Source organism: Bombina bombina, chromosome 1, assembly GCF_027579735.1.
Source record: "Bombina bombina isolate aBomBom1 chromosome 1, aBomBom1.pri, whole genome shotgun sequence".
Lineage (NCBI taxonomy): Eukaryota > Metazoa > Chordata > Amphibia > Anura > Bombinatoridae > Bombina > Bombina bombina.
In genome coordinates, this window is record NC_069499.1 from 1,120,169,862 (window position 1) to 1,120,194,314 (window position 24,453).

At 40.4% G+C, this 24,453-nt stretch overlaps 1 protein-coding gene across 1 annotated transcript in view; it reads left to right on the forward strand.

Moving 5' to 3' along the window:
• ERBB2 (erb-b2 receptor tyrosine kinase 2) overlaps positions 1-24,453 on the forward strand; it is a 202,807-nt gene that overhangs the window by 156,614 nt on the left and 21,740 nt on the right. The window contains exons 16-20 of the mRNA XM_053698075.1: positions 98-145; positions 268-406; positions 502-624; positions 18,486-18,584; positions 18,994-19,179. Of these exons, the coding sequence (XP_053554050.1) occupies positions 98-145; positions 268-406; positions 502-624; positions 18,486-18,584; positions 18,994-19,179 (595 nt within the window). The remainder of the gene's footprint in view (positions 1-97; positions 146-267; positions 407-501; positions 625-18,485; positions 18,585-18,993; positions 19,180-24,453) is intronic.

The following is a 24,453-nucleotide window of genomic DNA, read 5'->3' on the forward strand; positions in this document are numbered from 1 at the left end:
TTAATGAGTTTCAGGTGTGAGTAGTTTGCTGAATAATGATGTCTACCAGCCATCATGTAGTGTGTGGCTACATATCTGACTTGTTTCATTGTCATAGGTGTGAAATGATGGATGACATTGGATGTCCTGTTCTGCAGAAGCAAAGGTAAATGATGCTTCAAGAAATCAGGTCCACTGGAAACTGGTTTTAGTGACATACAATTTCAAGCTGCCAGCATTCTGTGCTCTGCTTTGTGATCTTTAATTCCTTCTTCTATCTGTCTACAGTAACAGTCTCATGATTTTGTCAACTGTTGGTGGAAGTTTCATCATTTTAATTTTTACATTGGTCTGTTGTGTGGTGTATAAGCGCCGTAAACGACTGAAAAAGAAGCACACTATGAAGCGCCTCTTGCAGGAGAATGAGGTGTGTGTGGATTTTAGATTATCTGTTATATACAATGTAAGTAGCTCAGACTACTGTCTCAAGGATTCTTTACACACCTCTCTCTCTCTATGTAGCTCGTGGAACCGCTTACTCCCAGTGGAGCCATCCCTAACCAGGCCCAGATGAGAATCCTCAAAGAAACAGAACTTAAGAAAATGATGATTTTAGGATCTGGTGCATTCGGCACTGTCTATAAGGTAAGAGTCAGTTTTGTTTTTCATTGACACTGCAGCCCCTCTGTCCGCCACATTCACACTAAAGACCTCATATCAGTCCTTGGTTTTATATATATATATATATATATATATATATATATATATATATATATATATATATATATATATAGTCTCAGAATAAAAATTACAGAAGATGACTAGGAAATCCAGCTTTGTATATGCATAAACATGTTTGTATGCATTGCAATATAAATTAGACTGTAATTGCTTTAAAAAAAAAGTTCAGTGCATCTTTAGAGAATGTTATGTAAAACATACATATCCTAAATATATATATTTTTGGAGGGTACGTGAAATAATATATATAGAGTTTCTGGTTTAACTGAAGCAGCCCAAAATAGTAACACATAGGGGCATATGTATCAAGCAGTTATGAAGCAGCGGTCACAAAGACCGCTGCTCCATAACCTGTCCGCCTGCTCTGATCAGGCGGACACACATCGCCGTAAATCAACCCGATCGAGTACAATCGGGTTGATTGACACCCCCCTTCTGGCGGCCGATTGCTCGCCGTATTCAGCGAGGTCTGGCGGACCTGATCCGCAGTGTCGGATCAGGTCTGCCAGACCTTAATAACTAGAGGCCATAGTCTTTAAAGGGACATAAAACAAGTGGGGATAGAGACAAAATATAATATGTACTTTAATTACTTTACCTGCAAATTTATACTGCACTGCCTCGCCATTAACACTTTCTTTTAAGTTTCCAAATTGTGGATGGATCAGACTCCTCCATACAGCATGGTTATATAACAAATTTTGCTTATTTTTAAAAATGATTTCAAAATACTTGCCAGCAATTTTTAAACAATTTTCTTTCCTAAGACAGAGAGAGTCCACAACGTCATTCCAATTACTAGCGGGATATTCACTCCTGGCCAGCAGGAGGAGGCAAAGAGCACGCCAGTAAAGCTGTTGAGTGTCACTTCCCTTACCCATAGCCCCCAGTCATTCTCTTTGCCTCTGTCAATAGAGGATGTGAAGTTCGGTGTCTGAAGATATTTATTCCTTTTTCAGGTACTTTTTCCTGCAAGCAAGGATTTGGGGTTAGCTGTGTCCACGTCAATCTCTTGAGTACGAGTAGTGGTGGCTTTTAAGCAGTTATAAAGTGGTGAGGTGGTCCTTGCTTTGCTTTCTAACATATTTGCTGCCCTAGTTATAGAAATCCAGAGTTGGTTACTCTGTTCTATCTTTCTCCTACATTGGTGTATCCGGTCCACGGCTTCATCCTTACTTGTGGGATATTCTCAATCCCTACAGGAAGTGGCAAAGAGAGCACACGGCAAAGCTGTCCATATAGCTCCCCTCAGGCTCCGCCCCCCCCAGTCATTCTCTTTGCCGCTCTAACTAGTAGCATCTCCCCGGGGGTGGTAAAGAGTATGTGGTGTTAGTTGTAGTTTTTTATTTCTTCTATCAAGAGTTTGTTATTTTAAAATAGTGCCGGCTTGTACTATTTACTCTGCAGCAGAAAGTGAAGAAGATTTCTGCTAAGAGGACTATGATTTTAGCACCAGTAACTAAAATCCATTGCTGTTCCCACGCAGGACTGTTGAAACCAGATAACATCAGTTGGGGGGAACAGTTTGCAGGCTTAACTGCTTCAGGTATGATCAGTCATTTTTCTAACAAGACCCAGTAATGCTAGAAGACTGTCAGAAATTCCCTCTGGGATAGGTAAGCCATTGTTATTAGATACAGCAATAAAAGGATGGCTTATTTTAAGGGCTTATGCTGGTTGACACTATTGTGGGCTAATTGATTGCTTTTTAGCAAGTTTTCAACTTAAATAGGTGTTTTTTTATCAACTTAAAACACTTTTGGGGATTAATTTGCGCCTGGCACTTAGTTGGACACCTAATCTAGTCAGAAAGGCCCCTCCACTCTTGTATGCAGAGGAAGGAAGCCTCATTTTCGCGCCTCAATTGTGCACTTGTTTTGACTAGCCAGTTCATGCAGCTTCACGTGGGGAGTCCGGAGGCATCAGGAAGGGCTCCAGGGAGGCTTATATTCTTACCAAAATAACCCTAAGGAAGGTAAAAGCCACAGGGCAAGCTGTGGCAGAGTACTGTAGTGTGTTAACCGGTTAACTGCTGTTTTTAGCTCCGGTTTGGGCATTAAGGGGTTAATTGGTCTGAAAATTTGTGTTTTCAAAGCATTATAACACTGTGGTGAAAATTTCATAAAAATTGGATGTGTTTTTGATGGTTTTTTGATGTTTCAGTAATAAAGTGTGCACTTTTATTATTTAAAGAGACAGTAAAGTTTTTGTCAAAAATAAATTTTATTGCATTGAAGTTACTTTTAAGTCTGTTAAACATGTCTGAACCTTCAGATAGCCTATGTTCTCTATGTTCAAAGGCCAAGGTGGTTCCCCCATTAAATTTATGTGTGAAATGTGCTATAGCGTCCAAACAGCTTAAGGACCGTACAATTACACTTAAAGATATAGCCCAAGATGATTCTTTAGCTGAAGGGTGTGAAGATAGCTCGCTATCCTCCCCTTCTGTGTCAACACCAGCTATGCCCGCGCAAGTGATGCCCAGTACATCTAACGCACCAATTGCGATTACTATGCAACAGTTAGCGGCAGTAATGGATAATTCTCTCTCAGCATTTTTATCCAAACTGCCAGCTTTTCCTAGGAAGCGTGATTGCTCAGTTTTAAACACAGAAAATGAGCAAGCTGACGCAGAGGATAATTTATGTGTAGTGCCCTCACATCAATCTGACTTGGCGGTGAGGGAGGGCCTGTCTGAGGGAGTAATTTCTGACACAGGGAAAGTTTCTCAGCAGGCAGAGCCTGATGCCATAGCATTTAAATTTAAGCTAGAACACCTCCGCGCCCTACTTAAGGAGGTCCTAGCTACACTTGATAATTGTGATCCTTTGGTGATCCCTGAAAAATTGTGTAAAATGGACAAATTCTTAGAGGTCCCAGTACACACTGATGCATTTCCGATACCTAAGAGGGTGACGGATATCGTGACTAAGGAGTGGGAGAAGCCAGGTGTACCCTTTGTTCCCCCTCCTATATTTAAGAAAATGTTCCCAATTGTTGACCCTAGAAGGGACGCATGGCAGACGGTCCCTAAGGTAGAGGGGGCAGTTTCAACGCTAGCTAAGCGCACGACTATACCAATAGAAGACAGTTGCGCTTTCAAAGATCCTATGGATAAAAAATTAGAAGGTTTACTTAAGAAAATCTTTGTTCAACAGGGTTTTCTTCTTCAACCAATTTCTTGCATTATTCCTGTAACCACTGCAGCGGCTTTTTGGTTTGAGGAACTAGAAAACTCGCTCCAAAAGAAGACTTCTTATGATGAAGTCATGGACAGAATTCACGCCCTGAAGTTGGCTAATTCTTTCATTACAGACGCCGCTTTCCAGTTAGCTAAATTAGCGGCAAAAAATTCTGGTTTTGCAATTGTGGCGCGCAGAGCGCTTTGGTTAAAGTCTTGGTCGGCGGATGTGTCGTCCAAAACAAAATTACTTAATATTCCTTTTAAGGGTAAGACCCTATTTGGGCCAGAGTTGAAGGAAATTATTTCAGATATCACTGGGGGAAAGGGCCATGCCCTTCCACAGGATAGACCTTTCAAGGCTAAAAATAAGTCTAATTTTCGTTCCTTTCGCAATTTCAGGAACGGACCGACTTCCACCTCTACAGCCACTAGGCAAGAGGGTAACGCATCCCAGCCCAAACCAGCATGGAAGCCATTGCAAGGCTGGAACAAGGGCAAACAGGCCAAGAAGCCTGCTGCTGCTACCAAGACAGCATGAAGGGGTAGCCCCCGATCCGTGACCGGATCTAGTAGGGGGCAGACTTTCTCTCTTTGCTCAGGCTTGGGCAAGAGATGTTCCGGACCCCTGGGCACTAGAAATTGTTTCTCAGGGGTATCTTCTAGAGTTCAAGGACCTTCCTCCAAGGGGAAAGTTCCACATGTCTCGCTTATCTTTAGACCAGATAAAGAGACAGGCATTCTTACGTTGCGTAGAAGACCTATTAAAGATGGGAGTGATACACCCAGTTCCAACAGCGGAACAAGGACTGGGTTTTTACTCAAACCTGTTTGTAGTTCCCAAAAAAGAAGGAACTTTCAGGCCAATTCTGGACTTAAAAATTCTAAACAAATTCCTCAGAGTTCCATCATTCAAAATGGAAACCATTCGGACAATTTTACCAACGATACAGGAGGGTCAATACATGACTACCGTGGACTTAAAGGATGCATACCTCCATATTCCTATCCACAAAGATCACCATCAGTTCCTGAGGTTCGCCTTTCTGGACAAACATTACCAGTTCGTGGCTCTTCTCTCCCAGAATTTTCACAAAGGTGCTAGGGTCCCTTCTAGCGGTGCTAAGGCCGAGGGGCATTGCAGTAGCACCTTACCTAGACGACATTCTAATACAAGCGTCGTCCCTTCCCAAAGCAAGGGCTCATACAGACATTGTTTTAGCCTTTCTCAGATCTCACGGGTGGAAGGTGAACATAGAAAAAAGTTCCCTGTCCCCGTCCACAAGGGTTCCCTTTCTGGGAACAATAATAGGCTCCGTAGAAATGAAGATTTTTCTGACAGAGGTCAGGAAGTTAAAGCTTCTGAACGCTTGTCGAGTTCTTCAATCCATTCCTCAGCCCTCCATAGCTCAGTGCATGGAGGTAATAGGACTAATGGTTGCGGCAATGGACGTGGTTCCTTTTGCTCGAATTCATTTAAGACCATTGCAACTGTTCATGCTCAAACAGTGGAATGGGGATTATGCAGACTTGTCTCCCCAGATTCAAATGGGCCAGAAAACCAGAGATTCACTCCTCTGGTGGCTATCTCTAGATCACCTGTCTCAGGGAATGAGTTTCCGCAGACCGGAGTGGATCATCGTCATGACCGACGCCAGTCTTTTGGGCTGGGGCGTGGTCGGGGAGTCCCTGAAGGCTCAGGGTCTATGGTCTCGGGAAGAATCTCTTCTCCCGATAAACATATTGGAATTGAGAGCGATATTCAATGCGCTCCAGGCATGGCCTCAACTAGCGGAGGCCAGATTCATCAGATTTCAGTCGGACAACATGACGACTGTAGCGTACATCAATCATCAGGGGGGAACGAAGAGTTCCCTGGCGATGAGAGAGGTATCCAAGATCATGAAATGGGCAGAGGATCGCTCCTGCCATCTATCAGCAATTCACATCCCAGGAGTGGACAACTGGGAAGCGGATTATCTGAGTCGTCAGACTTTCCATCCGGGGGAGTGGGAACTTCACCCGGAGGTTTTTGCCCAGTTAACTCAACTATGGGGCATTCCGGATCTGGATCTGATGGCGTCACGTCAGAACTCAAAAGTTCCATGTTACGGGTCCAGGTCCAGGGATCCCAAGGCGACACTGGTAGATGCCTTAGCAGCGCCTTGGTCGTTCAATCTAGCTTATGTCTTTCCACCGTTTCCTCTTCTCCCACGGCTAGTAGCCAGGATCAAACAGGAGAAGGCTTCGGTAATTCTGATAGCTCCTGCGTGGCCACGCAGGACCTGGTATGCAGACCTGGTGAATATGTCATCGGTTCCACCATGGAAGCTACCTTTGAGGCAGGACCTTCTAATTCAAGGTCCATTCGTACATCCAAACCTAGTCTCTCTGCAACTGACTGCTTGGAGATTGAACGCTTGATTCTAGCTAAGCGTGGGTTTTCGGATTCAGTTATAGATACCCTGATTCAGGCTAGAAAGCCTGTCACTAGGAAAATTTACCATAAGATATGGCGGAAATATCTTTGTTGGTGCGAATCCAAGGGTTACTCATGGAGTAAGATTAGGATTCCAAGGATTTTAGCTTTTCTCCAAGAAGGATTGGAGAAAGGTTTGTCAGCTAGTTCCTTAAAAGGACAGATATCAGCTCTGTCTGTTTTGTTACACAAACGTCTGGCAGCAATGCCAGATGTTCAGGAGTTTGTGCAGGCTGTAGTCAGAATCAAGCCTGTCTACAGACCTGTGGCTCCTCCATGGAGTCTAAATCTAGTTCTTTCAGTTCTTCAGGTGGTTCCGTTTGAACCTCTACATTCCATAGATATTAAGTTACTATCTTGGAAAGTTTTGTTTTTGGTTGCTATCTCTTCCGCTAGAAGAGTTTCTGAATTGTCTGCTTTGCAGTGTAATTCACCCTATCTGGTGTTTCATACAGATAAGGTCATTTTACGTACCAAACCTGGTTTTCTTCCAAAAGTGGTTTCCAATAAGAATATTAACCAGGAAATAGTTGTTCCTTCTCTGTGTCCTAACCCAGCTTCTAACAAGGAACGTCTGTTACACAATCTCGATGTGGTTCGTGCTTTGAAGTTTTACCTAAAAGCAACTAAAGATTTCAGACAAACTTCGTCCTTGTTTTTCGTCTATTCTGGTAAGAGGAGAGGTCAAAAGGCGACTGCGACCTCTCTGTCTTTCTGGCTGAAAAGCATCATCCGGTTGGCTTATGAGACTGCTGGAAGGCAGCCTCCTGAACGAATTACAGCTCACTCTACTAGAGCTGTGGCTTCCACTTGGGCTTTCAAGAATGAGGCTTCTGTTGAACAGATCTGTAAGGCAGCGACTTGGTCTTCACTGCATACATTTGCCAAATTTTACAAATTCGATACTTTTGCTTCTTCGGAGGCTATTTTTGGGAGACAGGTTTTGCAAGCAGTGGTGCCTTCCGTTTAGGTTACCTGACTTGTTCCCTCCCTTCATCCGTGTCCTAAAGCTTTGGTATTGGTTCCCACAAGTAAGGATGAAGCCGTGGACCGGATACACCAATGTAGGAGAAAACAGAATTTATGTTTACCTGATAAATTTCTTTCTCCTACGGTGTATCCGGTCCACGGCCCACCCTGGCATTTTAGTCAGGTTTAAATTTATTTTTATAAACTACAGTCACCACTGCACCTTATGGTTCTCCTTTTTCTCCTAACCGTCGGTCGAATGACTGGGGGGGCGGAGCCTGAGGGGAGCTATATGGACAGCTTTGCTGTGTGCTCTCTTTGCCACTTTCTGTAGGGATTGAGAATATCCCACAAGTAAGGATGAAGCCGTGGACCGGATACACCGTAGGAGAAAGAAATTTATCAGGTAAACATAAATTCAGTTTTTTCTACAGGTCTCTGTAAGGAGTATGTGTCCTTTCACGCCTTGTGAGCTGTCTTTTTGCCCGACAGCTGGATTTGCAGGTAAGTGCTTTTGTCTTCTAGGTCTTGGAGACTTGCACTTGAGAAGATTTTTCTGCAGTATTTCTTTGGGACATGTTTAATCCTTTATATAGGATTTACTTGGGCAGTGTGCAGGCACTTATTGTATGTGTGAAGACTAAAGGGTTAATCTTCCCTTACTGTTTATGGGACATTTACTCTGTGGCTGATAAAATATAATTTTCAGCTCTGAGACTTATGTTATTTTTTTATTTTATTGGGGATTTGCAGATGTTGGGCTCCTCAGTTATAGACTAAGTCAGCATGAATCTCCGGTCTTACACAGCAGTTTTCTAAGAAACGCGCGCTTTTAGCTTGCTGCACAGTTTCTTTTTATTCCGGTCATAAGACTCACCGCTCATCCGCTTGAGACTTTACTGAGAGATTACTGTGTCAGCTTCTTCTGTGACTGCTCCTTTGACGATCGGTTTTAATGGATTAATCTGAGTGTGTGTGCGCTCTGAGGGAATAAAATGTTTTTCTTGCTAAAGTCAGTGTCATTTTCAAGGTTTGTGTCATTCCAGTCATTCCAATCATTTTGGGGAATTAATTCAGCTATGGACTTGGAACAGGAGTCTGTTTCTATGGATAGATGTTTATTGTTTCTAGAGGCCCAAATTGTTTTGCCTATGCAATTTTGTTCTTCATGTTTTGAAAAGACATTGAAATGCAAAGATAAATTACTTGTTTCTGAGCCTAATGTCTCTCTGGATGTTGCTGTTCAGGCAGTGCCACAGCTTTCTCCTCACACGTTCCAAGCCTCAATACAGTGCCCTGCAGTTCCTCTCAGCCTCCTGGAGGAGTTTATTTGCCAATAGATTTAGCATCTCAGATATCTTCTGCGGTATCTGCAGCTTTATCTGCTTTTCCCATGATGGGGAAGTGCCAGAGGAAATCTAGAGAGTGTAAGGTATCTGTCTCGTCTGCTGCTGCGAAGGTTGACCTCCTTCATAAGTCTGATGAGGAGGACGCCTCGGTAGCTTCTGAGGGTGAAATCTCAGATTCGGACAGTATAAATCCTTTTGACAGATTCTGAAGAAGTAAACTTCAGATTTAAGCTTGAACACCTTCATTTACTGCTAAAGGAGGTCCTGGCTACTTTGGACGACTCTGATTCTTCTGTCGCTGTCAACCCTAAGAAATCTAGTAAGCTTTATAAATACTATGATGTTCCTTCCTCTGTGGAGGTGTTTCCTGTTCCAGACCGTGTGTCAGAGATCATTGCATAGGAATGAGATAAGCCAGTGATACCTTTCTCTCTGTATCCAGTTTTTAAAAAGATGTTTCCTGTTGCTGACTCCATACGAGACTCATGGTGCGCAGTGCCTAATGTAGAAGGGGCTATTTCTACTCTGGCTAAGAGAACCACGATCCTTATTGAGGATAGCTGTTCTTTTAAGGATCCCATGGACAAAAAGCTGGAGGCTTATTTAAAGAAAATGTATGTTCATTAGGGTCTACAATGGCAACCTGCAGTTTGTATTGCCAGAGTAGCAAGTGCAGCATCTTATCTTATTGGTTCAATGCCTTGTCCGAATTGATTTTAGAGGAACTTTCGATGGAGGAGATCCAAGATAGGATTAAGGGGCCTAGTTATCAAGCCGTCAACCTCAAATATGCTGGAATTCCGCAGCGTATTTGTGGCGAGGCTGATTCGCCTTAGTTATCAAAGGCTAGAGACCGGCAAAAGTAGAATTTTGTGACGTAAACTTCGATCCGCCGGACTCAGTCCGACACAGATCGATTCTTACGTCACTACAGATGTTCCGCACACAAGTACGGCACAATATGACTACTTTTGCTAGTTATCAAAAAACTAGCAGGTACGCTCGGCACTTTTCCGGCCCAGCGTACCTGGTTTTCAATCCGCCGCCCTAGAGGCGGTGGATCCCATAGGAATCAATGGGAGTCTGACCATAGCGAAAGTACAAGTTCGCTGCTGCCAGACATCCCATTGATTTCTATGGGAGCTGTCTACACCTAACACCCTAACATGTACCCCGAGTCTAAACACCACTAATCTGTCCCCCTACACCGCTGCAACTAAATAAAGTTATTACCCCCTAAACCGCTGCTCCCGGAGCCCACCGCAAGCTACTGTATACATATTAACCCCTAAACCGCCGCTCCCGGAGCCCACCGCAAGCTACTCTATACATATTAACCCCTAAACCGCCGCTCCCGGAGCCCACCGCAAGCTACTCTATACATATTAACCCCTAAACCGCCGCTCCCGGAGCCCACCGCAACTATAATATATGTATTACCCCTAAACCGCCGCTCCCGGAGCCCACCGCAAGCTACTCTATACATATTAACCCCTAAACCTCCGCTCCCGGAGCCCACCGCAAGCTACTCTATACATATTAACCCCTTAACCGCCGCTCCCGGAGCCCACCACAACTATAATATATGTATTAACCCCTAAACCGCCGCTCCCGGAGCCCACCGCAAGCTACTCTATACATATTAACCCCTAAACCGCCGCTCCCGGAGCCCACCACAACTATAATATATGTATTAACCCCTTAACCGCCGCTCCCGGAGCCCGCCGCAACTATAATAAATGTATTAACCCCTAAACCGCCGCTCCCGGACCCTGCCGCAACCTATATTAAATTTATTAACCCCTAATCTGCCCCCCCTACACCATCGCCACCTATAATACATTTATTAACACCTATCCTGCCCCCTACTACATCGCCGCCACTGTAATAAATGTATTAACCCCTAAACCTAAGTCTAACACTAACCCTAAATATTAATTAAATAAATCTAAATAATATTTCTATTATGAACTAAATTAATCCTATTTAAAACTAAATACTTACCTTTAAAATAAACCCTAATATAGCTACAATATAAATAATAATTATATTGTAGCTATGTTAGGATTTATTTTTATTTTACAGGCAAATTTCAATTTATTTTAACTAGGTACAATAGCTATTAAATAGTTATTAACTATTTAATAGCTTACCTAGCTAAAATAGAGAAATTAACCTGTAAAATAAAAACTAACCTAAGTTACAATTACACCTAACACTACACTATACTTTAATAAATTATTCCTATTTAAAACTAAATACTTACCTGTAAAATAAACCCTAAGATAGCTACAATATAATTAATAATTACATTGTAGCTATCTTAGGATTTATATTTATTTTACAGGTAACTTTGTATTTATTTTAGCTAGTTAGAATAGTTATTAAATAGTTATTAACTATTTAATAACTACCTAGCTAAAAGAAATACAAAATTACCTGTAAAATAAATCCTAACCTAAGTTACAATTAAACCTAACACTACACTATCATTACATTAATTAAATAAATTACCTACAAATAACTACAATTAAATACAATTACATAAACTAACTAAAGTACAAAAAAATAAAAAAAAGCTAAGTTACAAAAAATAAAAAAAATAAGTTACAAACATTTTAAAAATATTACAACAATTTTAAGCTACTTACACCTAATCTAAGCCCCCTAATAAAATAACAAACCCCCCCAAAATAAAAAAATGCCCTACCCTATTCTAAATTAAAAAAGTTCAAAGCTCTTTTACCTTACCAGCCCTTAAAAGGGCCATTTGTGGGGCATACCCCAAAGAATTCAGCTCTTTTGCCTGTAAAAGAAAAATACAACCCCCCCAACATTAAAACCCACCACCCACATACCCCTAATCTAACCCAACCCCCCCTTAAAATAACCTAACACTAATCCCCTGAAGATCATCCTACCTTGTCTTCACTCAGCCGAGCAGCGATGGAACCGAAGAGGAGACCCGGAGCGGAAGAAGTTATCCTCCAAGCGGTGCTGAAGAAATCTTCCATCCGATGAAGTGATCCTCCAAGCGGCGCTGAAGAATTCTTCCATCCGGGCGATGTCATCTTCCAAGAGGCGCTGAAGAAGTCTTCTATCCGGGCGATGTCATCTTCAAAGCGGGGTCTTCAATCTTCATCCCGCCGATGCGGAACATCCTTCTTTACCGACGGACTACCGACGAATGAAGGCTCCTTTAAGGGACGTCATCCAAGATGGCGTCCCTTCAATTCCGATTGGCTGATAGGATTCTATCAGCCAATCGGAATTAAGGTAGGAAAAATCTGATTGGCTGATTGAATCAGCCAATCAGATTCAAGTTCAATCCGATTGGCTGATCCAATCAGCCAATCAGATTGAGCTTGCATTCTATTGGCTGATCGGAACAGGTAAAAGAGCTTTGAACTTTTTTAATTTAGAATAGGGTAGGGCATTTTTTTATTTTGGGGGGGTTTGTTATTTTATTAAGGGGCTTAGATTATGTGTAAGTAACTTAAAATTGTTGTAATATTTTTAAAATGTTTGTAACTTATTTTTTTTATTTTTTGTAACTTAGCTTTTTTTATTTTTTGTACTTTAGTTAGTTTATGTAATTGTATTTAATTGTAGTTATTTGTAGGTAATTTATTTAATTAATGTAATGATAGTGTAGTGTTAGGTTTAATTGTAACTTAGGTTAGGATTTATTTTACAGGTAATTTTGTATTTCTTTTAGCTAGGTAGTTATTAAATAGTTAATAACTATTTAATAACTATTCTAACTAGCTAAAATAAATACAAAGTTACCTGTAAAATAAATATAAATCATAAGATAGCTAAAATGTAATTATTAATTATATTGTAGCTATCTTAGGGTTTATTTTACAGGTAAGTATTTAGTTTTAAATAGGAATAATTTATTAAAGTATAGTGTAGTGTTAGGTGTAATTGTAACTTAGGTTAGTTTTTATTTTACAGGTTAATTTCTCTTTATTTTAGCTAGGTAAGCTATTAAATAGTTAATAACTATTTAATAGCTATTGTACCTAGTTAAAATAAATTGAAAGTTACCTGTAAAATAAAAATAAATCCTAAGATAGCTACAATATAATTATTATTTATATTGTAGCTATATTAGGGTTTATTTTAAAGGTAAGTATTTAGTTTTAAATAGGATTAATTTAGTTCATAATAGAAATATTATTTAGATTTATTTAATTAATATTTAAGTTAGGGGGGTGTTAGGGTTAGTGTTAGACTTAGGTTTAAGGTTTAATAATTTTATTACAGTGGCGGCGGTGTAGTGGGGGGCAGGATAGGGGTTAATAAATTTATTATAGGTGGCGACGGTGTAGGGGGGGCAGGATAGGGGTTAATAAATTTAATATAGGTTGCGGCGGGTTCAGGGAGCGGCGGTTTAGGGGTTAAACTATTTCTTTAGTTGCGGCGAGGTACGGGATCAGCAGGATAGGGGTTAATAACTTTATTATAGAGGGCGACGGTATAGGGTGGGCAGGATAGGGGTTACTAGGTATAATGTAGGTGGCAGCGGTGTCCGGGAGCGGCGGTTTAGGGGTTAATACATTTATCAGAGTTGCGGCAGGGTCTAGGAGCGGCGGTTTAGGGGTTAGTAACTTTATTTAGTTGCGTGGGGCTCCGGGGGTGCCGGTATAGGGGGTAGAACAGTGCAGTTTAGTGTGAGTGCTTAGTGACAGGCTAGCAATAAAGCTGGGAAAAAGCCGAAGAGAAGCGAGATCGGATGAGTGATAACTCTCACAGTCCGCTGCTCATCGCCCCGTACTTGGTGCGCGGATTTTTGACAGCTTTATTTGATAACTTAGGCGAAATTTTTCAGGTCCGCGGCGGCGCTGTGAGGCGAGCTTAGGCGGGCGTATTGGGACGGCGAAGGCAGGAAAGTTGACACGTTGATAACTACCCCCCTAAGGCTCTAAAGCTAGCCAATCCCTTTATCTCTGATGCTAACATGCAAGTCATTAGACTGGGAGCCAAGATGTCTGGCTTCACTGTCCTAGTCTGCAGGGCTCTGTGGTTAAAATCTTGGTCAGCTGATGTTACCTCCAAGTCCAAGCTCCTGTCACTACCTTACAAGAGTAAGACCCTGTTTGGTCTTGGTCTGGCGGAGATAATTTCTGAAATTACGGATGGAAAGGGGTCCTTTCTACCACAAGACATGAAGAAAAGACCTAAGGGATGTCAAAGTTCTAATTTTCGTTCCCAAACAGGAGCAGTCTAAGTCCTCTTGGAGACCCAATCAGGCTTGGAATAAGGGGAAGCAATCAAAAAAGCCCTCATCTTGAGACTAAGTCAGCATGAAGGGTCTGCCCCCGGTCCGGAATTGAATCAAGTGGGATTAAAACAAGTGTCTCAACAAGTTTCTCAGAGTACTGTCCTTCAAAATGGAAACCATTCGTTCCATTCTTCCTTTGGTCCAAGAGGGTCAGTTCATGACAACCATATACCTGAAGGACGCATATCTTTATGTTCCCATCCACAGGGATCATCACCAGTTCCTGAGATTCGCTTTTCTAGACAAGCACTTTCAATTTATTGCTATTCCGTTTGGCCTTGTCACAGCTTCCAGAATTTTCACAAAGGTTCTGGGGGCTCTCTAAGCAGTTGTCAGGTCTCACGGAATTGCGCTGGCGCCTTACCTGGATGACATATTGGTTCAGGCGCCATCTTTTCAACTAGCAAACTCTCATACCGAGTTCTTGTTGTCTTTTCTACGTTCCCACAGATGGAAACTGAATCTGGAGAAGAGTTCCCTTGTTCCAGCTACAAGGATGTGTTTCTTAGGGACCATCATAGAGTCCCTATCTATGAAGATTTTTCTGACGGAGGTCAGAAAATCCAAACTTCTCTCCTCTTGCCTCACACTACAGTCTACTGTTCGGCCATCAGTGGCTCAATGAATGGAGGTAATTGTTCTGATTGTCGCTTCCATGGAAATCATTCCCTTTGCTCAATTCCATTTGAGAGCTCTGCAATTATGCATGCTCAGACAATGGAACGGAGACCATTCAGATCTGGACCAGTTGACAAGAGACTCTCTCGTGGTGGATTTCTCAGGATCATCTGTCTCAGTGCACATGCTTCTGGATACCCTCCTGGGTAATTGTGACCACGGACGCCAGCCTGCTAGGCTGGGGAGCAATCTGGGACTCGTTAAAGGCTCAGGGCCTATGGACTTAGGAGGAGTCTTCTCTCCCCATAAACATCTTGGAGTTGAGAGCGATTTTCAATGCTCTGATGGCTTGGCCTCAGTTGTCCTTAGCCCGGGTTATCAGGTTCCAGTCAGACAACATCACCTCAGTTGTTTACATCAACCACCAGGGAGGAACTCTGAGTTTCTTGGCCATGAAGGAGGTGGCTTAGATTATTCAGTGGGCGGAAGCCCACAATTGTCTTCTATCTGCCATCCACATTCCAGGAGTGGACTACTGGGAGGCGGATTTTCTGAGCAGACAGACTTTTCATCCCAGGGAGTGGGTCATCTGTAGGTGTTCTCCAGGTTAACCCTCAAGTAGGGGGTACCAGAATTGGATCTGATGGCGTCTCGTCAGAATGCCAAGCTTTCAAGGTACGGTTGAAGGTCAAGAGATCCTCAGGCCACCCTTATAGTTGCTCTAGCGGTTCCTTGGAATTTCGGTCTAGCATACCTGTTTATTCCGTTTGCGCTCCTTCCACGAGTCATTGCTCGTATCAAACAGGAGAGAGCATCAGTAATTCAAATAGCTCTTGCATGGCCTCACAGGATCTGGTTTGCAGACCTAGTAAAGATGTCATCTCTTCCTCCTTGGAGGTTACCTCTGAGGAAGGACCTTCTAACTCAGGGTCCTTTCCTCCATCCAAATCTCGTTTTTCTGAAGTTGACTGCTTGGAGATTGAACGTTTAGTTCTGGCTAAGCGTGGGTTTTCTTAATTGGTCATTGATACCATGCTTAAGGCTTGCAAGCCTTTTACTCGTAAAATTTACCATAAGGCATGGCGTAAATACCTTTATTGGTGTGAATTGAAGGGCTACTCTTGGAGTAGGGTCAGGATTCCTTGAATTTTGTCTCCAGGAAGGTCTAGAGAAGGGGTTGTCAGTCAGTTATCTGAAAGGTCAGATTTCTGCATTATCCATTCTTTTACATAAGTGTCTGGCGAATGTGCCAGATGTTCAATCTTTTTGTCAGGCCCTGGTCAGAATCAGGCCTGTGTTTAAAGCTGTTGCTCCTCCTTGGAGCCTAGTTCTTAGAGTTTTGCAGCAGGCTCCGTTTGAGCCAATGCAATCCATAGATATTAAGTTGTTATCTTGGAAGGTTTTGTTTTCTTATTGCTATTTCTTCTGCTCGGAGAGTTTCTGAACTCTTGGCCTTACAGTGGGATTCCCCTTACCTTATTTTTCATGCGGTTAAGGTGGTCCTTCGTACTAAATTGGGGTTTCTTCCTAAGGTGGTTTCGGATAGAAATATTAATAAGGAAATTGTTGTTCCTTCTCTCTGTCCTAATCCTTCTTCTAAAAAGGAGCTTCTGTTGCATAACTTGGATGTTGTGCGCGCTCTAAAATTCTACCTACAGGCTACTAAGGATTTTTGCCATTCTTCTGCCCTGTTTGTTTGTTTCCCAGGAAAGCGTAAGGCCATTTCTACTTCTCTTTCCCTCTGGTTGAGAAGTATGATTCGTTTTGCTTATGAGACGCTTAACAGCAGCCTCCTGATAGAATTACAGCTCATTCTACTAGGGTTGTCTCCTCTTCTTGGGCTTTCAAAAATGAAGCTTCTGTTGAACAGATTTGCAAGGCTGCAACATGGTCCTCTCTGCATACTTTTTCCAAATTTGATACTCTTGTCTCGACTGAGGCCTCTTTTGGGAGAAAGGTTCTTCAAGCGGTGGTGCCTTCAGTTTAGGTCTGCCTGTCTTGCTCTCCCTCCCGGTTCATTCCGTGTCCTCTAGCTTGGGTATTGGTTCCCACTAGTAATTGGAACGTTGTGGACTCTCCATGTCTTAGGAAAGAAAATAAAATGTATACTTACCTGATAAATTTCTTTCTTTCCGGACATGGTCCACGACCCCACCTCTACACCTTTGTGTTATCTTCTTTTTACATTTCCCTTCGGCTGAATGACTGGGGTTATGGGTAAGGGAAGTGACACTTAACAGCTTTGCTGGGGTGCTCTTTGCCTCCTCCTGCTGGCCAAGAGTGAATATCCCACTTGTAATTGGAATGACGTTGTGGACTCTCCATGTCCGGAAAGAAAGACATTTATCAGGTAAGCATAAATTTTATTTTTACTTAATTAGCCCTTTTAGGATATGCACAGATCTTAACATGTTTTATGGCACTTTAACTTTCACTACTAGTCCTTAAACTCATGGTAAATCTGAGCGTTTAAAAAAACGCTAGGATTTATCATCACTAAAAATAAACTGGAGTTTCATTGATAACTTATTAAACAAAGATTGCTAAACTCACCCTGTCTGTGCTGTGGCTACTTGCTAAAGTCAGAGCCTCCGGCCACCCACGGTACGGCGCTGTTTACCAATGAGGTGAAGTTTCCACTTCTAAACCAATAGCCGTGCTAGCATACAGAACACTGTCAGGTGACAAGCATGGCTATTGGTTTAGAGGTGGAAACGTCACCTTATTGACAGAAGAGCACTGTGCCATAAACAACCAGAGACTCTGACTTCAGCGAGGTGCAGCGTAAAAGAGTTTAGCACCCTTTTTTTAATAAGTGATCACTGAAACTCCAGTTTATTTTTAGTGATGGTAAATCCTAGCATTTTTTTTTAAACACTTGGCTAGATAACATTTTTCAGCCGCAAAAAATGCATCTATTTAAAAAAATACATAACCCAGACATCTTTTAATACAGTCTATTAAGGGACAGGAAACATTTTATTTCATGATTCAAATAGAACATATAATTTTAAACCACTTTCCAATGTACAGTATTGGGTAAGTATGCACTCCATATCTGAATATCCAAACTATAATACAAACATAGATTCAGTGAGTCCCAGCCTTCAGAGCAATCCCCAAGCTCTAAATCCAATCTGTGGATGAGAAAGGGGCAGGAGCCCCGAAACGTTGCTCAATAAAAGTTATTTTCACCTTTATGAGAGTGCAGCATTTGCCTTGGAACTTTCTAATGTACTTCTATTATCAAATTTGCTTCATTCTCTTGTTATCGTTTGCTAAAGGAACAGCATTGCACTACTGGCAGCTAGATGAACACATATAGTTAGCCAATCACAAGAGACAAAAATGTGCAGGCACCAATCAGCAGCTTGCTCCCACTAGTGTAGGATATTTGCGTATTCTTTTTCAACAAGGGATACCAAGAGAACTAATCACATTTGAAAATAGAAGTGAATTTAAAAGTGTCTTAAAATTAATATTATTTTGGGTGGGTGGGTGGGGCTTTGGCAAAATGAAGTAAAATTTAAACTTATGACATTTTAAACATCTTTCCAATGTACTTCTTAGTTCTCTTGGTATCCTTTGTTAAAGAGTAGTCCTTGACAAGCTTAGGAGCGTGCACGTCTCTTTAGCCATCTGGCAGCAGTGTTTGTAACAATATTTATAGCAATTTATAGTAACAAACACTGCTGCCATAGAATGCTAAAGACACGTGCACGCTCTTAAGCTCCTATCAGCCTGTCTAGAATAATGCTCTAAGAAATACTACCAAGAGAACAAAGCTAATTTGATAATTGAAGTAAATTGTAAAGTTCTTTTAAAATGTACGCTCTATCTAATCATCAAATTTATTTTTACATTTATTTTTAATTATAGGGCATTTGGATCCCAGATGGAGAGAATGTCAAAATCCCTGTGGCTATCAAGGTCTTGCGGGAGAACACATCACCCAAGGCCAACAAGGAGATCTTAGATGTAAGTACCAGCCCTGCAGCAGGAGAACAGGCTCAGTACTGAGACTTAGCACATTGCTATGGTTAAGAGAAATATATTAAACTTCTAATTAAGGTTATTGAAAGATGATAGTATCATTGTTGGCATCAGGTCTTGGAACTGCCAAGCAGGAATCTGTCCTGCCTTGGGCCTTGAGCTGGCATATTTGTTTGCCGGGAAAACTAAAATGATCAAACATCTTCAGTGTATAATCTAAAATCATTCAAGTTAGGCAGATAAATGAAGTTTTGTACAAGATGAAGTAAAATGGTTTTTTGTCTGAATTCCAAATAGCTTTAACTTCAAGATAACCTAATGCAATTTTTATGTGTCAGACCACCTTTAAGTAATAATCCATGGTGCTAACATTGTGCCCTGGTATTTTCTGTAGGAAGCATATGTTATGGCCGGCGTGGGCAGCCCTTATGTATGTCGTTTGCTTGGGATCTGCCTAACATCTACTGTACAGCTGGTCACCCAGCTTATGCCATATGGCTGCTTACTAGAATATGTGCGGGAGAACAAAGACCGTATTGGATCCAGAGACTTACTCAACTGGTGTGTGCAGATTGCCAAGGTAAGCGAAAGGTTCTCGCTGTATGGCCAAGTGTGAACAATTACATGATATGAATTAGACATGTGCATTTGGATCCTTTGATTCGAATGAGGAATAAAGAGGCCGCACGTGGCATTCGGCTCTTTTCCGAGACAGATTTATTCTTGTGAAAATGCAACACACTAAGATCTGTATTTGCACAGATCTTAGTGTGTTGCACTATCAAAAGAAGTAATCTGGCTCCGAAAAGAGCCAAACGCCATGAGCGGCCTCCTTCTTCCACATTTGGATCCTAACGAACGATCCAAATGCACATGTCGAATATAAATGTTATAACTCTATAAGGTAAACAAACAGTGGTGTATAAATTGTAACTATATAGTTACTAAATGAATAATACAGGAGCAGATACACATAAATAATATATTGAGTGTCACAAAAACAAAAATTAGCAAATATAACAAAAAAAATTGAAAATACAGACACAATGAATTAACAAATTTTATAAAGGATGTAGCTTTAAATCAACTTGCTGGATAGCCTGTATCTTCTTATAACATCAATGAATTGTGTATCAGTGATCTCTCTTAATGTCCAAAAGTTATTAAGAGTATCCATTTTACAATTTGTATAAAATGGTACACCTTAATGTTGTATTGGACCCTATGCTTGTATGCACTCATGCTCGACTCAAATCGGCCTACAGGATCTCACCTGTCTGAGAAATTTGAGAGTTGTAGATGTGTGGAAAGTCCAAAGTTTCCATAAAATAATATACATTCTATTCCAATCTGTGGGGTTTATACTCTTGCATTGACTATATAGATCAAATAATTACTGACACGTCCATAGGTAATATCGTATGACACAAACACTAAAGGAATACTTCCAGCATAACAGAATCCCTTCAATTTCCACTCTCTCCTTTTGGGAGTCCCACAAAGCAGTTCGCAGGGGAAAATTTATTAAAAAATAAGCTATTCTTAAGAAAAAACATAACCTATCTCTCCAAGCAAAACCTTTCAATTCTATTACATAATTCATTATAATTCAGGTGCAGTTTGTCCCACACAGGGAAGTGAGAGTTAATACTATTAGGTTGTTGACTCTCATGTCCTATGCTATGCCAAATATGCAGATATCCAATCGGTGCTGGTCACCACAGATGCAGAGAATGCATTCAACAACATTTATTGGGGATTTTTACATGCTACGCTGAAGGCCTTTAGGTCCAGTTCTAAGATGATTTTTAGCCTGTTTTCCTCTCCTACTGCAAGAGGGCAGGCAAATGGGATTCTATCTCACCCCTTACATATACGGAATGGGACGAGGCTGCCCCCTGTTCCAATCCTTTTCCAACTTACTATGTAGATGTTGGCCACACAAAATGTAATAATTGAAGGCATCAAGATTGGCACTAATCAATAAAAGTCCTTTATGCCGACAATGTGCTCCTCTCTCTCTCCACATTTTCAGCTCTCCAAATTTCTTATTATTAACCAAAAATCAGAGGCATTGACTTGCATTTGGCTGAGTTTCTAGCAACAACAGAACACGAACATTAAATATTTGTGAACCTACCTTTCTCTTGAACCTTCACAGCTTTTTTATCTTAATTTTGCATCTCTACTGCTTAAGATTCAAAGCGATTTTGCTTCTTGTGGAAAAACCTCTAACCTGGTGGGGTTGTATTCATTCTGTCAAAATGACAGTATTTCCAAGATTACTGAATGTGCTTCAAGCACTTCCCATTCTGCTCCCCTGAGTTTACATTCAACAGTTACCTGGGTTGCTACACTCGTTTATCTGGACCAAATTAAAGCCTAGAATAAATAGAAATAGTATGTACCGGGTTGCTGATGCAGGAGAGTTTGGTGTTCTTGAAATCGAGAGATACTATGAAGCATAAATATGGAATGGATCTTGTATTGGCATGGTGCTAGCAACATTATAAGCTGGTTGTCAATTGATTAAAATATCTCAAAAGTACCCCACAAAATTAGGCTCTATTTGCTACAAATAGGCATTAATGGCGCAAAGTCATTAATCACATTTCATTTCACCCCCCCAGCATTTTAACAAGGTAAATGTGGTTATAATGACTGAACTACTTTCTGTGGAGGAATATAGTCTTCTGAACAACAAAATTGCTTACATGAGGTTAAATTCTACAATCAGTACAACAATCCCCTTAAAGAGTGATGGAGGACGCCCAACCCCGCATCCCTTTACCCATATTTAGAGTTATATATTATTTAACTTCCCTGGACTAACCTCCCCTGCTGATATTCCCCATGCCAGCTGCCACCCATTGGATGTAAAGGGATGCCTCACCTTTTGCCATATCTATGGTAGCATTATAGCATTTGCTGGTGGCATGGGGTGTTAGATACATATCAAGTGGGGCTGTGCACGTGGTCCTATTCTTGAATATATAACTCCTGGGTCCTTTTGAGGAACAAAAGTATTGGGTGGAATCTGGAAGGCAGATGGCGTCTCTTTTTTTAGTTATGAGAGGGGTGATGTTCCTGATTATGCAAAAGGAATAGGGACACCATAGTATACAGTAAAAGTTTTGATTATATTTACAGTTCATGTGTTATTTTTTTATAACAGGATTGGTCGCACTTACGTATGGTAGTACGCATTGCCGTTTGGACAGGGCATTTTCATCTCTTATGTACTCTTTCATTGTTTTAACCAATTATTGTACATTTGCTAATATTCTGCTCAAATACTGTAAATTGTGTATGAAACACAAAAAATCAATCCGAGGATTGAAAAAATTGTACACCTGGGTGGCACTCTTCGCTCAATCATGGATGGCATGAATTGGATAGAGACTGGATGTATAGGGAGAAGGAGTGCTTAGAAATTTTAAAATATAACCTTTATTGGGTAATTTAAAACAAAAATACAAACACAATCCACATATTTACAGTGTTAAAAACACAGGATTTGGTCGGATTAATTATAATCCAATATTCTATAATTGATCAAAGTAGTTGTAATACCTTTCAAAGTGATTTAATTTGTGTTGGGTCTGTAGTATCTATGAGAATCTGTTTTAATCTGACCCTCTAGGTATTTGCGTTATGTATATAGAGCTTGTACCACTGTGGTAGTGAATAAGTTGTTCCTTTTCTTATGCTTCTAAGTTAGAGTTGGCATGGTCTTACTAGGTGTTTAAAGTAAACACAAAGTTGCACAGTTTAGAGCTGATCTAGGATTGCATATAACAATGTCTGGTTTGTGTTCTATCTTGTTACTTATATTACAATTTTGTAATGCAATTTTTGCAAATCCTTTATCACTGCTAATATAGAGGATTAAATGCTGTGTTTGGTATGAAGTAGGCAGTACTGCCAATCTATAACCACAATTGAGTGACACCCTAAATTCTGTCACTGTTTCAACTGCTGTCTAAATATACTGACAGCTTAGTTTAATATATTACCAAAATGTTTGCTGCACTCTCTGGCAGTTTGGAAAAAAAATATATATATATCTGATGGTTTCATAAGATCTCATCTAATTCTAAGATCGTTTGTACTTTATATTGAATATTTGTTAAAATCTCATTAAATGTTTAGTTAGATCTTATATAATATATAGTTGTTTTCTATGCTTGAAAATACATATTTTTTGGCTGCTTAATCTACCAATAGATGGTTCTAAAAAGGGTAGTTAGAACTCAGCTTGATCTCAGTTTTTATTATTTTATTTGAAACGGAGTGTTACACCTTCCTTGCAATGTACTGGTTATAGTGGCAATACACTTTTGCAAGATTCTTTATAAGTTACTTTGTAATTATGTCATTGTATTGGAGAGATGTTTTGTGGCTGATTGCTCTAAAACGATTATAACAAAGCACTGCTTATACCACTCTTGTATTGCACAACTGTGTTGATTTGCTTTACTCGTAGATTTTAATAATCAATGGATTCGCTAAGAGAGATATTATTAATGTGTATTACTATAAAGTAAATCCAGTATTGCTATTACTTTTTAGTATTTTTTCATTACTGTTGGATTGCTGTGATTCTTTGATTGGCTGTAATAAATATTCAATGCGTGTTTTAGCAAAGAATAAATACAGTACTCTTGTAAATATTGTTACCAACACTTTAGGTTAGACTAAATATTTGGCATGTTTGGTCCACACGTAATTGCTGCGGTTAAGCGAATTTGCCCTGATATTTCTACAGACTTAATACATATCGGTAGCGACTATCTGCTTTACTTCTACATATGATTACTGTTATTTCAATATTATATAAATGCAGCTTGCAGTTTAGCGACTTTATAATCACCATTTGTTGGGTATTAAGGGTATGGCATTAGAGTCCCCTAGTCCCATATTAATAACCTTGTAACAACGCCTTGCTGCAAGTGTCAGTTGAAAGTAATAACAAGTAAGCAAAGTTAAATTCGACCCGATTTTGGGCTTTGTAACTTAGCTATAGCTACAACTACTTAAGTTTTTTAAGAAATTAAAGACCAAGTTTCCTGCTAGTTAAAAATGTTAGGAGGCATTCACAACAAACACACAAGTCCCTAACATGTTTCGCCACTAACGTGGCTTTTTCAAAGGGTACGGCGCGGCCAAAATTGTGTCTTTTTATTGGCTCGCACTCCTGTTCCTATTGGTTGTCATTGGGCAAATCCGGAGATTCCTTACAAAGAGCCAATTGCTCAATGTGAAATAGTCTATGCTAATGTGAGGGGATGTATGATTGGACAGGATTGTTTTCTCATTCATGTATTTTACACAATTTGAAGTCTTATGAATGAAACTTATTGTTTAGGACAAGAACACAAGTAAAACCGTCATTTTTCTCATGTGTGATTTGTGAAGATAAAGATCAATATTGAGTAAGAAATATTGCTTTTGAATTGACTATGATATTTGAATTTATCACGTAACTTATTTTACTAACATATATTGCCGAGAACTTGTGGCGATAAGACCTGTATGAAAGAGAACAGATTAGCTTTTAAAGTAAGCAATATAGCAGATATTGATGAATAAAAAGGTATCATCTTAAACAATTAATGTGGTGACCTGCTGATATTAAATGCTCTTTTTTGGAGATGACAAGTGTCATAGATAATACTAATAGTGAATCCAAGTTGCTTTGATAATAGCCTTTGTGTTTATATACTGATTCCGTACTAAAAATAGGCTATATAGATGTAATGACAGGCAAAAAGCTGAATTGTTGCATATTCATCTGTTTAGGAAATACTTTGATCTCTTATTGGTATGTTGGATTGGACTGCTCTAAATATTG